The sequence below is a fragment of the Crinia signifera genome, chromosome 7 (assembly GCF_055691185.1).
Source record: "Crinia signifera chromosome 7, ASM5569118v1, whole genome shotgun sequence".
NCBI classification, from domain to species: Eukaryota; Metazoa; Chordata; class Amphibia; order Anura; family Myobatrachidae; genus Crinia; species Crinia signifera.
Genome location: NC_139223.1, coordinates 111,836,307 through 111,851,422, shown reverse-complemented (window position 1 = coordinate 111,851,422; position 15,116 = coordinate 111,836,307). Strand labels below are relative to the sequence as shown.

At 45.9% G+C, this 15,116-nt stretch overlaps 1 protein-coding gene across 1 annotated transcript in view; it reads left to right on the top strand.

The window, feature by feature from the left end:
• The window catches only part of CLASP1 (cytoplasmic linker associated protein 1), a 321,194-nt gene extending 306,367 nt beyond the window's left edge, over positions 1–14,827 (top strand). The window contains exons 40-41 of the mRNA XM_083153636.1: positions 8,554–8,670; positions 11,966–14,827. Coding sequence (XP_083009762.1) covers positions 8,554–8,670; positions 11,966–12,052 — 204 coding nt within the window. The 3' untranslated portion in view covers positions 12,053–14,827. The remainder of the gene's footprint in view (positions 1–8,553; positions 8,671–11,965) is intronic.
• The last annotated feature ends 289 nt before the right edge of the window (positions 14,828–15,116 follow it).

The window sequence follows — 15,116 nt, the reverse complement described above, 5'->3', positions numbered from 1 at the left end:
GAGGCAGTGCTTCTGGATGCTCCAGAGTTTTTTCCACATTTATTTTCAAGTTTGTTATTTTGGGGCGCTGTAGTGACCACACAGCTGTCCTGCTTCGTGGGTGTCAGGGGAAGGGTCAGTCCCCGACCTCTTCAGGTGCAGAGCTGACCCTGCTACAGGACAATCCAGTCCTGCGTGGGACTTGTCACCGCACAGCATTGCGCTGTAGCGAGCAAGTCCCCTAGCCGCCGCACACCCCTGACAGGTCTGAAGACATCGGTGGTGAGTACAGGCTGGGGGTCCCACAAGGGGTCCCCGCAGCCATTTCTGGTGCGGCAAGACGACGGCTAGTAATGGCGGCTCTCCAGCAGGGACCGCGTGAACACCGCGTCTGATAACTGGCATAGGGGTGCTGCCGCTGGACCACCAGGGACACCCCTCAGGGTATAATGTATGATATATATATTTTACACCTTTATTAATGTCAGTATAATTATATGTAAGCGCCAGCTCCGTGTAAGGGGGCGGGGCTTCACTCAGAGCGGGACCAAGCTCTGCTGGGCGCGCGCTGTCACTTCCTGCTTCTTCACACGCTGCCAGACTCCATTACAGGGCTCCTCACTGGCGTGGTGGATCCGGGTACTTGCAGCACGGCAGAGACAGCAGGTTTTTATAGCGATTTAGTTCTGCTGCGCTATCTAGCTTAGTCAGACACTGTGTTGTTTATATCACTGTGTTTAGCGTTACCAGCTCACCCAGATCTGTGAGTTCAGGTTAAGGGTGCACTTGGCTCCCCAATTGCTCTGTTTTTCCCCACTGTTTAGTTACAGACACAGCATAAAGCAAGCACATAGTCTGTTTTCACTCAGAGGAAACACATCCAGCAGTGTGTGCACGTGTGTGACTGCGTGGGGGTTGTGTTTGTTACTACAGACATTGTAGTACTATCTCATCATGGTGAAAAAGTTCACTTGTATGGTGTGTAGCACCAAGTTTGTGCCCAAGTCACAGTCCCAGGTTACTTGTGAGGCTTGTATGTCACCACAGCCCAGTAGTGCTGACACCCAGATCAGTGGGGTTCCCCCACAGCTTGCGGGGCAATCGCAGGCAGACGAGCAGGAGCCTGCGTGGGCCTCCAACATAAAAACCTTGTTGGATTCTGTGGCTTCACAGCTTTCCACTAACACTCAGCAAACGCAGAGGGTTCAGAGGGAATTGTCCATGTTATCTGCCAGGGTGGATATTCTTCATACCCAAAATGTACCTCCCCCGCCCGCACAGCCTCAAAAGAGGCAGGCTACTGCTATGGATCCTGACTCAGATGAGGACGATGAGGACATATTGGAGGAGGGTGAGGAGCAGGGTCTGCAGGAACCAGCTCCTGAGACGGCAGTACATGGTCCCGAGCCCCTTATCAGGGCCATTAGGGATGTTTTAGATCTCCCTGTAGAGGCATCCACAGAAGGAGATCCTTTCTTCATGACTCAGAAGAAACAGCCAGTGTACTTCCCTGAGCAGGCAGAGTTAGAAACTGCTTTCAGGGCTGCATGGCAAAACCCTGATAAGAGGTTTACTCTTTCAAAAAGGTTCACAAATGCATATCCTTTTGAACCTTTGGGCAGAAAGAAATGGGAGGAGCCACCGGTAGTGGACTCCTCTGTTTCCCGCCTTTCTAAGAAGGTGTTGTTACCAGTCCCAGGGGTATCCACCCTTAAGGACGGGGCGGACAGAAGGCTGGAAGCTACCCTCAAGTCCATATATACGGCTAGTGGGGCATCCCAGCGTCCAGTTTTAGCCAGCTGCTGGATGGCCAAGGCTATTCATACCTGGTCAACCCAGATTCAGGAAGGCTTGTTGGGTGACATGACTGTGGCCCAGATAGGGGACAGCCTGCGTCACATTCAGGATACCGCAAAAATCCTGTGCGAGGCACAAAAGGAATTGGGCGCAATTAACGCGCGCAATTCAGCCATGGCGGTGTCAGCCAGACGGGCCTTGTGGCTGCGGCAGTGGTCTGCAGATGTCGACTCAAAGAAGAGTGTGGAGGGTATTCCCTTTACAGGAGAATGGCTGTTTGGCAGTGAATTAGACGGTTGGATTTCCAAAGCCACGGCAGGAAAATCTACCTTCCTTCCATCAGCCCCCACGGTTGCAAAGCGTACCTTCACAGGTGCTTCCCAGCAGTCCTTTCGTGGGAACAGGTTTCGCCCCAAGGCTAGGGGCGCCTCCAATGCCAGCAGGGGCACGAGAGGCAAGTTTAGGAAGCCTAACACCTCCAACACCCAGGACCGTCCAAATGCCGCGACTTCCTCTAAGCCTGCAGCATGACGGGGTTTTCCCGCCACGAGACTCTCTCGCGGTGGGAGCGCGATTGTTGCATTTCAGCCATGTGTGGGACGCCTCGGGTCTGAATACCTGGGCCAGAGGTCTCATTTCTCTAGGCTACAAGCTGGAATTCGACAAAACCCCTCCCAGACGATACTTCAGGTCGGCACTTCCAGCATCCCAGGAAGATCAGGTGCTCCTTCAGGGGGCCATTACCAGGCTGCTTCAGTCTCGGGTAATTGTACCGGTGCCAGTCACGGAGCAGGGCCAGGGATATTATTCAAACTTATTCCTGGTTCCGAAGCCAGACGGCTCAGTAAGACCCATCCTGAATCTAAAGTCACTGAACCCCTTCCTGCGCGTGTTCAAGTTCAGGATGGAGTCTTTGCGCTCTGTGATCGCCAGCCTAGAAAGAGGGGAGTTCCTGGCCTCTATAGACGTCAAGGACGCCTATCTACACATTCCTATCTGGCCCCCACACCAAATCTATCTCAGGTTTGCCTTGGGGAACGACCATTACCAATTCCGGGCGTTACCTTTCGGCCTGTCGACAGCCCCGCGGGTTTTCACAAAGGTAATGGCGGAAATGATGTCACTACTCAGGCTCCGAAGGGTGAATGTAGTGCCATACCTGGACGACCTGCTAATAAAAGCAGGGTCGGCGGAGGCTTTAAGCAGTGCTCTCTATCTGTCCATACAGGTTCTAAGAGACCACGGGTGGATCCTAAACATGCCCAAATCATCGCTGGTTCCAACCCAGAGGATGGTTTTCTTGGGCATGATCCTGGATACATCAGAACAAAAAGTTTTTCTGCCGATGGAAAAGGTCACTGCAATACAACAGCTGGTCAGGGAGGTCCTACAGTCACCTCTGGTACAGATCCATCTTTGCCTCCGGCTTCTAGGCAAGATGGTGGCTTCATTCGAAGCAATACAATTTGGCCGCTTCCATTCCAGGACCTTTCAATTGGATATTCTGACAAAATGGTCCGGCTCCCCCCTGCAGATGCGCAGAAGGATTGGCCTTGCAACAAGAACCAGGATCTCGCTACAGTGGTGGCTAGATTCATCCAATTTGTTGGCAGGCAGACGGTTCCAGATCCAGGACTGGATTCTGGTAACCACGGACGCCAGCCTGAGGGGCTGGGGAGCTGTGACACAGGGAGTCCGCCTACAGGGTCGATGGTCTCCACTGGAGTCAGGCCTTCATATCAACAAGCTGGAGTTGAGGGCGGTCTACTATGCCCTGTTACAGGCAGCTCCATTGTTACAGGGAAAGGCGATCCAGGTCCAGTCGGACAATGCCACCACTGTGGCCTATATAAATCGGCAGGGTGGTACCAAGAGCATGCCTTGCATGAGAGAAGCGTCAAAAATTCTGTCCTGGGCGGAACAGAATGTCCAGGCCCTGTCTGCCATTTTTATCCCGGGGGTCGACAATTGGGAGGCGGACTTCCTGAGTCGTCACGACCTTCACCCGGGAGAGTGGGGCCTTCACACTCAAGTGTTCAATGCCATAGTGGATTTGTGGGGGCTCCCTCAGATCGACCTGATGGCTTCACGATTGAATCACAAGGTAGCAATGTACTGTGCACGGACCAGAGACCCAGGGGCGATAGCGGTGGACGCTCTCACCTGGACCTGGGAGTTCCAATTGGTGTATCTCTTCCCACCTCTCCCATTGTTGGCTCGGGTGCTAAAGCGGCTCCGGCATCAGGGGACGGAGGCCATACTGGTGGCACCAGACTGGCCAAGAAGGGCCTGGTACGGGGACATTCAGGCCATGCTAGTGGAAGACCCGTGGCGTCTGCCCCTAAGAGAAGACCTGCTCCTCCAGGGCCCGTTCGTCTTCCAGGACTTACAGCGGCTACGTTTAACGGCCTGGAGGTTGAGCGGCAGATCTTAGTCCACAAGGGTCTCCATCCCTCTGTCGTCACTACAATGATAAAAGCCAGGAAGCCGGTGACGGCTGCTCATTATCATGTAATATGGCGCAGATATATTGCCTGGTGTGAGAAGAATGACTTGCCTCCGGCCAGTTTTAGATTAAACAGTCTGCTACGTTTCCTTCAGGCTGGCCTGGATAAGGGACTCAGATTGGGTTCCTTAAAGGTCCAAATCTCTGCACTATCTGTGTTTTTTCAGAAAAGGATTGCGGCCTTGCCGGAAGTGCAAACCTTCTTACAGGGGGTGCTGAGGATTCAGCCCCCCTTTGTGCCTCCCACTGCACCATGGGATTTGGAAGTAGTTCTTACTTTCTTAAAATCAGCCCGGTTTGTTCCATTGGAAGAGTCTGAGCTGCGACACCTCACTTGGAAGACGGTTGTTTTGCTGGCTCTAGCTTCGGCCAGGAGGGTGTCCGAGCTCGGGGCCTTATCTTGTCGGAGCCCTTACCTTGTGTTCCACAACAATAGGGCGGAACTCAGGACTAGACCACAATTCCTTCCAAAGGTGGTGTCAGGGTTCCACCTAAACCAACCTATTGTGGTTCCTTCTAGCGCGACACACCCAGATATACCAGATACCTTGGATGTGGTTCTCACCCTTAAGGGGTATGTCAAGCGCACAGCTAGGATCCGTAAGACGGACAGCCTGTTTGTGCTTTATGATGCGCAGAAGAAGGGTTTACCTGCTTCAACGCGTACCATTGCCAGGTGGATAAGATGTACTATCCAGCAGGCTTATGCATCAGCTGGTTTGTCGCTTCCTTTTTCAGTAAAGGCTCATTCAACCAGTACGGTAGGTACCTCTTGGGCGGCTGCTCGAGGGGTGTCGGCAATGCAGCTATGCAGGGCCGCAACTTGGTCAGGGCAACACACATTTGTGAAGTTCTACAAGTTTGACACCCTGGCCAGGGAGGATTCCCAGTTCGGGAATGCGGTTCTACAGCAGAATCCGCACGTTCCCACCCGTTCTGGTAGCTTTGGGACCTCCCCATAGTAGTGAAGCCCAGTATCCCATTGGACGGTAGAGAAAATAGGATTTTGGGTACCTACCGGTAAATCCTTTTCTCGTAGTCCATATGGGATACTGGAAGCCCGCCTCAGTGCGGCTTTTTCTGCTGTCAGACTTACTTTATGGTTAGGCTTATTGCCTTGTTTTCTATAGGATAAATATGACTATAGATTGTTCTAGTTACAGGTGTCCTCTTAAGTTGTTAGGATTCACCTCTTTTATATGTTTTTTGTTCGTTTGGGTGTGCTGGATGAATCTCACCACAATACATTATCACATACTCCTCACATGCTCTCCTTCGGCACAGTTTTTGCATTAACTGACTAGTGGAGGGAGATTGAGGGGAGGAGCCAGTGCACCCACACTGAAAGTTCTTTTATGTGCCTGTCTCTCCTGCGGAGGTCTCAATCCCCATAGTAGTGAAGCCCAGTATCCCATATGGACTACGAGAAAAGGATTTACCGGTAGGTACCCAAAATCCTATTTTTTTCCCCTTCCGCTTCATTCGCACTAAACAAATTTGCTTTGCTTCAGGGCCTGGCATAGTGGTTCATGGGTCCTATTCCTCCCACTTGTAGACTATGGAAAGGGCAGCTTCCAGGGGTTTACCAGGGCAGCTTCCAGAGGTATACTAGTCTCTGGATGAGACTAATCAGAGGAAGGTATGGCTATTGAAAAAGAAAATAAAGAGCTTTCTTTTCCCTCTTCAGTTCAACTGGAGAACCTCTTTGACGAAGTGTGTACTGTACAGGATCACAGCTTTAAGGTTTCCCATACATTACAGTGTCGCCATCATTTTCCTAGGGAGGTCACTGAAATGGGAGTCCCTGCCTAAATTGGACTTTTTTATAGTTTATTTGGTACTTGTTTCCTAGAACGGCCACATCGATTTTGATCGGGTCGGAAAAATCGAGTTGGTTGCATTGCATGCGACGCGACCGACACGATGGACCTGATTTTTACATTGAATCAAATGTAAATAGGGTCCCTGGGACCCTATTTTACATTGGATTCAATGTAAAATTGTCCCCAGACCCCAAATGGCCCCATTGTGAACTGCACCCCACGATTGACGCCAACCCGAAGCGTGGCGAGCGTAGCGAGCCCGCGATGGGCGGAGGTACGCGTCCTCCGATCTTTTCATACCCCTACTATCCACTTCGGCGTGGAGTTGAGAATATAAAGTGTGGCGAGCGCAGCGAGCCACGAGCCCTAAGCGTGGTGATCGCAGAGGGCGGGGTGCGCATTACTTCACAGGTATACGCGTCCCCTCGCGGGGCTCGCTGCGCTCACCACGCTTCGGGCTCAGTGGCTCGCTGCGCTCGCCACACTTTATATTCTCAACTCCACGCCGACGTGGATAGTAGGGGTATGAAAAGGTCGGAGGACGCGTACCGCCGCCCGTCGCGGGCTCGCTACGCTCGCCACGCTTCGGGTTGGTGTCAATTGGGGGGGGGCATTCATTTATAGGCATGACGGGGGCATATACAATGAGAAATGGGCCATATTGGCCCATTTCCCATTGTTAGCTATGTAAAATGTGCTTAATCGCGTCCATCGCATCTTGTGCCATTATAATAGCACAAGACCGACGCGATGAACGCGATTACAATGTTAAAAATATTTTAACATTGAACCCTATGGCAAAATCGGGTCCATCGCGTCGGTCGTGTCGTGTGCCATGTTAATGCATGCGACCGACGCGATGGACCCGATTTTTCCTTTGCCGGCAAAATGGACCTGATTTCAAATGAAATCTGATCCATCGCGTTAATCGTGTACCGTAAGTTAAGGTACACGATTACTCCCGATTGTGGCCGTTCTAGGAAACCAGTACCGTTTATCTTTCCATTCCAGTTCTGAACCCTGCTAACTTACAGAATAGCAAAATATAGGAAAATTAACTCCTTCGGTAGTATGGCTGAGCTGAGTGGGCTCTTCTGGAAAAGTTCCGGGCACACCACCGATAAGTAGGTGTGCACTAGTGGTGCATCCAGCTGTTCAACACTGGCGCACCACCTCTAGGGGCAGGTTGACTAATAGGTTGACTCCTAATGGTTGACATGGTCAAAAGGTAGGCAGTGCTAAAAGTTGACATGCCAAAGGTTTTAGAAATTTTATTTAACTTCTTTCTCGTTTACTATACACATGGATTATTATTGGAAGTAGTAACCTGTGCTGAGCGCTGTAGTAGCAGAGTAAAGCACCTTGCCCAAAGTGTGGCAAGCGAAGTGAATCCGCAAGGTTACATATTTTCACTAATTTGGCGTTGATATGGTTAAATGTTAAAAATTTTCTTGTTGACCATTTGGGGTCAACCTATTGACTGTCTAACGTTATACTGTCGATCTATTGAACCACTATGTTTGAGTGGTTTACAGAATATTAGCACAGCAGACCGTTCTTGGAAGACCAAGAGCACTGCAATCACCCTTTGTCCATAATCATTGATAACATTTCTGCCCTGTGGGCCATAGCTCAGTTGGACATCAGGGTGACTGGGTCCATCTGCTTGATATGCCATCAAAAACTTGCCATGTGCATTATCTGACTCGAACAGGATATGAATCATATACCTATAGATTGTAAACCTGCGAGCAGGGCCCTCCTACCTTTTGACGGTCTGTAAATACCCTGTTTGTTGTATCACTGTCTCCTTTTGTAAAGCGCAACGGAATATGCTGCGTTATATAAGAAACTGTTAATAAATAAATATCTACAGTTTCGCCCCTGAGACCAAACAATAGTTGGTCCAGTGGACCCTAGTTAGTGGTGTGCTGCCACAGAATTCCCAATAAAAGCACAGTGTAGCTAAGAAGATGGTGGCTGTTTTTGTGGCCAAGACTGGTCAAGGTTCTATTGCCTGCTGGAAGTCATTTCCATGAGGTGTCCAAGAACTCACACTCAAGGTGTTCTCCATCACGACAATGCACCTGCCCACAAAGTTAAGGAACGTTGTTGATTTTCTGGACCTTGAATGCATCAAGAAGTTTGGTCATCAGTCATACAGTCCAGTCCAGGCCCCACTGCAACAATTTTTCTATAAATCATATATGGGATTAATTTTGAGTTGTGACATCTTCATCCAGCATGTAAAAGACATAACTGCAGCTTTGCATAGACTGCTTTAGCGAATAAAATCTTGAAAATTTTTTGTAAATAAAATTCTTTTTGTGCATCCCAAAACCCCTCGTAGTTACAAAAATGTAATACGATTGGTAAGATATCTACCATGTTCTTGTACAAGTTTTCACATTTAGACTTCTCTTATTTCTTTTTTTTTTTCTTTTTTAGGGCTACGATAATACAGAGAGCAGTGTCCGTAAAGCAAGTGTCTTCTGTCTCGTAGCAATTTATTCAGTGATTGGAGAAGAGCTGAAACCTTATCTTGCACAGCTGACAGGCAGCAAGGTAAGGATAAATACATTCTGGTTAATGGCCAGAGTGAGATTTAAATGCCTAAAAGGTATAAAAACCTTTATTACATCAATATTATTGTAAGTGAAATCTTGCAAGGGGTGAAAGGTGGTTATAAGATAAACAGTTTAAAAAGCAAGTATTTTACTGTTTTGTCAAGCCCTAAATAGCACACAACATTTTTCACTGTGGAAACTTATGGACATGTTATCCAGAGCTTTTTATTATTATTAGTTTTTTTTAATTTATTATTATTGTTAATTTTCTTGTTTTGTCAGATTTTCTCCCCTGTCAGCATTCAGCAAACGTTCTCACTTGTTAATCTATTGCCCCTTTCCCACTGCAGCTAAAAAACGGTAAATTGCCGATTTTCAGCGCAATTTACCGTTTTAAGGCTGCAGTGGGAAAGTGCCAGAGTTGAAATACCGTTTAAAGCTAAATGGTATTTCAACCCGTTTTTAAAGCAGAGTCCTACACGTTAAAATAACGTTTAAGAGGCAGTGGGAATGCCTCTTAAACGTTATTTAGCCTCCAGGCAGTCCCAGTGCCTAATGAGACCTAGTAGTTCTCACTTTGTGCATGTGTAATGAGTGCACGTGCATAATAAAGAGCCGCTCATATGAAAATTGTATAAGCACCCTAAAGGGTTTTCCCATGTTAAGTGGCCCCTATAAGTTAATTAAACGTGTTGGGTGCTTACTATGTTAAAAGCACCCCTAATGGCACCCCCACTATCAACGCCAACCTGAAGAGCGGCGGCGGTAGGCGTCCTACGACCTTTTCATACCCCACTATCCACGTCGGCATGGATTTGATTTTATATAGTGTGGCGAGCGGACGCGGAATACATGTAAAGTAATACACGGCCCCTCGCGGGACTCGCTGCGCTCGCCACGCTTCGGGCTCGGTGGCTCGCTGCGCTCGACACACTATATAAAAGTCACCTCCACGCCGGTCGTAGGACGGGTACCGCCGCCCCTCACGGGCTCGCTGCGCTCGCCACGCTTCGGGTTTGGGTTCATAGTGGGGGTGCATTTAACATTGTAAGCCCCCATTAGGGTGCTTATACAATTAAACATTGTATAGGGGGCTTATACAATTTAAAATCTCATCGCAGTGCATCGGGTGTATGCCATGCGATGCGATTATATGTCATGCGACCTAATATCGTGGGCGCCGTGCTAGTACACAAGTACCATAAATATAAATGTGCGGAATAAAATATATATTTGCTCATACATGTCATGTGACTAAGGTGTTTCAACTGCAAACAAAATGGATGTATAAGACTGAATTAACTGGTTTAAATACAATCCATGGCATGTCACCATAAAGAGACCTTTTCTACACAGAAATGTACTTTGGAATATAACAGTGTGTTTGTAGAAACACTACAGTATTGATAAAGAAGGTAAAAACACAACTCCCCATTAAAGTGCTTGTTAATCAATACAAGTTCATCATGTTCAAACATTCTCTTTCCACATCTGTCACTAGTTGCAAACAGTACCCTGACTTCTGACTGACTTTCTGTAATGTCTGCACATGACTAATCTGGGTTGGGGAAAATCCCAGTCATACTGTAGTTTAAAATATCTCTACCTCTCACTTCTTAAGCCAACAATGGTATGGCAAAGTGGAATATAGAATATGGAGATATTAAAGGGTACTTGTCTCGGTACTTGCATGTTATCACGGCACCCGTCTGTGCAACGTGGTTGGTGTAGTCGCATCGCATGCGATTTGCGTGCAATGAGATGGTACTTGTGTAGTTTCACGGCGTTACTGCCCGCGGATTGCATGCAAATCTTATACTACCGCATGCGATGCAATGCGATTTAGCACACCCCCACTATCCACATCACCCCGAAGCGTGGCGAGCAGACGCGATACGCGTCCTCCCGACCTATTCATACTCCCACTATCCATGTCGGTGTTGAGTTGATCTTATAAAGTGTGGCGAGCGCACGTGCAAAACAAGCCTGAAGCGTGGCGAATGGACACGGATTACCACGAGGGGACGCGGAAAACAAGCCTGAAGCGTGGCGAGCGCAGTGGATTACTTCACGTGTATTCCGCTTCTCCTCGTGGGGCGTGCTGCACTCACCATGCTTTGGGCTCGGTGGCTCGCTACGCTTGCCACACTTTATAAAATCAACTCCTCGCTGACGTGGAAAGTTGGCATATGAACAGGCCGGGAGGACACGTACCGCATCCCCTCGCGGGGCTCGCTGCGCTAGCCAGACTTTGGGATGTCATGGATAGTGGGAGTGTGCTAAGAAATAGTGGAGGTGTGCTAAATAACAATTTTCATGCCAACCGCGAAACTACACAAGTACCTGATATACCTTTTGTGAATAGGACACTAAGTAAAGTACTTAACGGGCGCCGTGATAATATACAAGTACCCATACAGTGGATTCAGCTATTTTTGGACAGTGCTAGTATTATATAATATACTACGCGTAAGGTATACGTTGTCGGGTCGACACACCAAAGGTCGACATGCATTGGGTCAACCACTGATAGTCGACATGGATAGAAGGTTGACCATGGCTAGGTCAACAGGTCGCCACGGGTTTTTCACTTTTTTAAGCCGACAGGCGGTGTTTCATACCCTACCATCCACTAGGGTGTGGAGGAAGAACAGAATAGTGTGCCGAGCGTAGCCAGCGGATGCAAAAATCTGTGTTGAGCTAATGCTTGTGTCGACCTTCCATCCATGTCAACCTTAGGCATGACGACCTAAGACATGTCAGCCTTCAGAGGTCCATCCAATGCATGTTGACCTTTGGTTGATTGACCCATGCCCAAAATGAATTTTGACACATTATAGGTTATTAGTAAACACATGCTGCAGACAACTCTGATGCGAAACAGCCACTTTACGGATATTGGGGCAGATGTATTAAGCCATAACAAGAGATAAATGCAAGGGTTATAAAGAGAGATAAACGTCCAGCCAATCACCTGCTAACTGCCATGTTACAGGCTGTGTTTGAAAAATGTCAGTAAGAAGCTGATTGGCTGGATGTTTATCTCTCCTTATCACCATTGCATTTATCTCTTGTTAAGGCTTAATACATCTGCCCCCTTATGTCAAGTTCCATTTGCTTCCAGAATTTTGTGACTATAGGTGTTAAAGTGCATTTATGAACCCATGTATGAATGCATCATATCAGTGTGCACATTAGCAAGGCCTTAAGGTACCATTAACAAAAAAAAAGATTTCTTGCAAACAGTTTAGGTTTAATGTTCTAATTTGGCTGATTTCTTTTCCCCCTCCCAGATGAAACTTCTGAACTTGTACATTAAAAGAGCTCAGACGACGAACAGCAACAGCAGCTCCTCTTCGGATGTATCCACGCACAGTTAGTGGGCAGGTTCTGTCCTAGGAGGCTTTTAAAAAGTGTCAGCGGAGACCACGCCAGCACTTCCCCTACACAGGGTGTGTCCAGTGGCGGACCATTTATTAATAACACTAATAGAAACAACTACTTCATCACTGGAAAGGCTGGCGAGGATTCCAGCGCTGAAAGGTTTTCATTAGTCAAGAAAATGGTGTTTCTCTTGTCCATTTGTTATTTCCTGAAAACAGCCCCATCTAGAGCTGCGAGGAGAAGTGATCAGCGGTGCCTCTCTAATTTTTTCTGGAAATGCACCTCCCAATATTTGTTGCAATCAGTATTTTATTTAACAAAACTGTATGTGAATTTTTTTTTTCTATGTTGCTTTTGGAATTGAATGTACACAGAAATTTGTGGCTAATTGGTGCAACTAAAAAAATTCCCATTAGGAATATGAAAATTTTGAATTTGAACTGGCTTTAGAATTTACAAGCAAACCAAGGTTTATGCCCCTAAATATTATTATTATTATTTTTTTTGTTACATGCTGTTTTATTTTGTAAATATTCAGCAAAATAATTTTACAGCTGCTGGTAATATCCCTTTTAGAGGGAGCTGGTTCCACAGTGTTTAGCTGCACACATTAAAACGATTTCACATTCAGCAAGTGGAAATTATGTTGTTATTTAAATTTGATCCTTTTTCCTTTCCCGCCTTTCTTGGCATTGCATTATCCACAGCTCAGTGTCAAATTATCAGTGCTGTGAACCTAGGACTGACAGGTCAGCAGCTGCATCTGGCCTTCCACGTAAAGAGCATTTTATCAAGGAGTACAGTATGAGGATGTTACCGTATATCTTTTAAGCACATCATTTATTTTAATTTTTTTTGGATGAGGGGGAGGGATTTGTTTTTTATTTTTAAACTTGTCTAAATGGTGGATATGCTGGAAGGTTGCCATTACTCTTCTGTGAACATATGCTTAAGTTACCCAGTGATTTAGAATATATGATCTTTTAGGTATGAGGAAGTCTTACACTCTGAATTGGATGTTCCTTATAAAGGTAAAGGTTATTTTAAGGGTTTCACACATGACGTTGCTATAGTAGGAATGAGCTACCAGTAAAGTTATTCAGAATAGCTGTGACATTTTAAGTATTACAATTTTTACCTAAGAAGCACAATAAGAAAATAAATAATATAGTAGCATTATTTGTGCAGATTAGACGCAATATAAACCAATGGAAAATATTCACAGTTGTCACAGAAGAGATTTCCTTTTATTTTAATTGAAAGCAAGTGACTAAGGCTGGACCCACTCACACTACTTTTAGATATGATTCCAGATCTATTCCAGTCAGATAGAGAGATCAGTGTGATTGTATGCGTAAGCCAGTCTCCCCAGTCCTGTCCGTTCAATCTCCAGCATATCTGAAATGCCAGATCTATCAAACCCATATCTGAGCATATCTACAGCAACGCACACTGATCCATCTGTGGCTAACCCGACCAATGGGCTTACTCCTCCTCTCTGATATTTTGTGTATCCGATTTTGACTCTGCCGCACAGATGATGAAAACACCTTAGACTCTTATTTTGTTTTTTAGTGTTCATTTGATTTATTTATATTATATTTAATCACAATGTAAATAGAATGCCTCACAATTTCCTTCTCATATTGATGGAGACATTGGCACTGTATGTATGAGATTATTTTCCAGGCTGCACTTCCTATTTCTGGAATGTTGCCTTACCCACTCACTCCAGAAGGAAAACTTGGAAGATGTGCACTTGTGAAGGTGCTATACTAAACCTTTGCTGTCCTACAGATTCTTATTCTATTTCTTATCCACCATGTAGCAGATTAAAACACTGACTAATCCATACTACCAATTCTTGAGGAAAGATCCAATGTCTGTAATGATGAAAATGGATACTTTTTCAGTAATAACCATTATGGCTCAAATCCGCAGATGCTCCAAATGTATGTACAGCATATATTTGTGGGTGTTGGTCTAAATAGCTGTATGACACTGTAAGGATTTCCTTTCCTTCCAAACGAACGACAGCAGTCTGAGAACAATTAAATGGTTCCTAGTGAGAAACACACAGGTGTTGGGAGTGCTAACCTCATGCCGTCTAACTGACCACCGGTACCAGCTGGCAGTTATTTCTGAGAACACTTTATCACTGAGAAATTATTTCAACACAAAACTAAAAAAGGAAACCACTTCTAAACCCACCATCCCACTTTAAAATACTGTAGTGCATAAATATTGAAGGCATGTCTCTCATTTGCCAGGTTCACATTCTGGGTGAACTTCCTTATGTTGCCTACTAACAGCCTGAACACGTCTTGAGAGTACTATGTATCACAACTCTCCCCTAACGAGCATAGTAGCATTGCAAGCAGCAGCCCTGTATATTATTTCTAGACACTGTCAATGTGTAATCTGATGAGATCTCAGATCTTTATCAGGGGCTCGCCATTGTGTTGGGGTGGAGGAGGCTAAAGACACAAGTTACAAACTAATGAATACTTGGTTAATATGCATGGATTTATTTTTATTTTTTTTGGTCATGTTACATCTCTGTATTTATATCTCAATTTTCACTTTCCCGTGTATCATGGCAATTGTACAGATAAGTTCTTTGGGTTTCCTTTTTTTTTTTTTTTTTTTTGTCTCCTTTAAAATTTTTGTTGCATTAACATGTATGTGATAGAATTTGCTATAAAAGAAAATGAGAAGAAAAGAAAAAAAATCCTGAGTTTGCTTTAGAATAAATTCAATTTATGTTTAAATGTGGTCATTCATTTGCTGTATATGCACACACACACACACACACACACACACACACACACACACACAAGCGCGCGTGCCTATTGGGGTTATTGGGAAGTTAGTCAAGGCCATATTCTACCTGCTTCATGATATTACTTTGAAGCTATTAAAAAGCTATTTAAACATTGTAATTGTTTGGGGTTTGGAGAGTACTCTGTGTCCCAAACAAAACAATCCAAATAGATATGGCAAGTCAGTACATTTTTTCTTACAGTTTTTCCCTTATTCTTAAAATAATCAGATCAAATG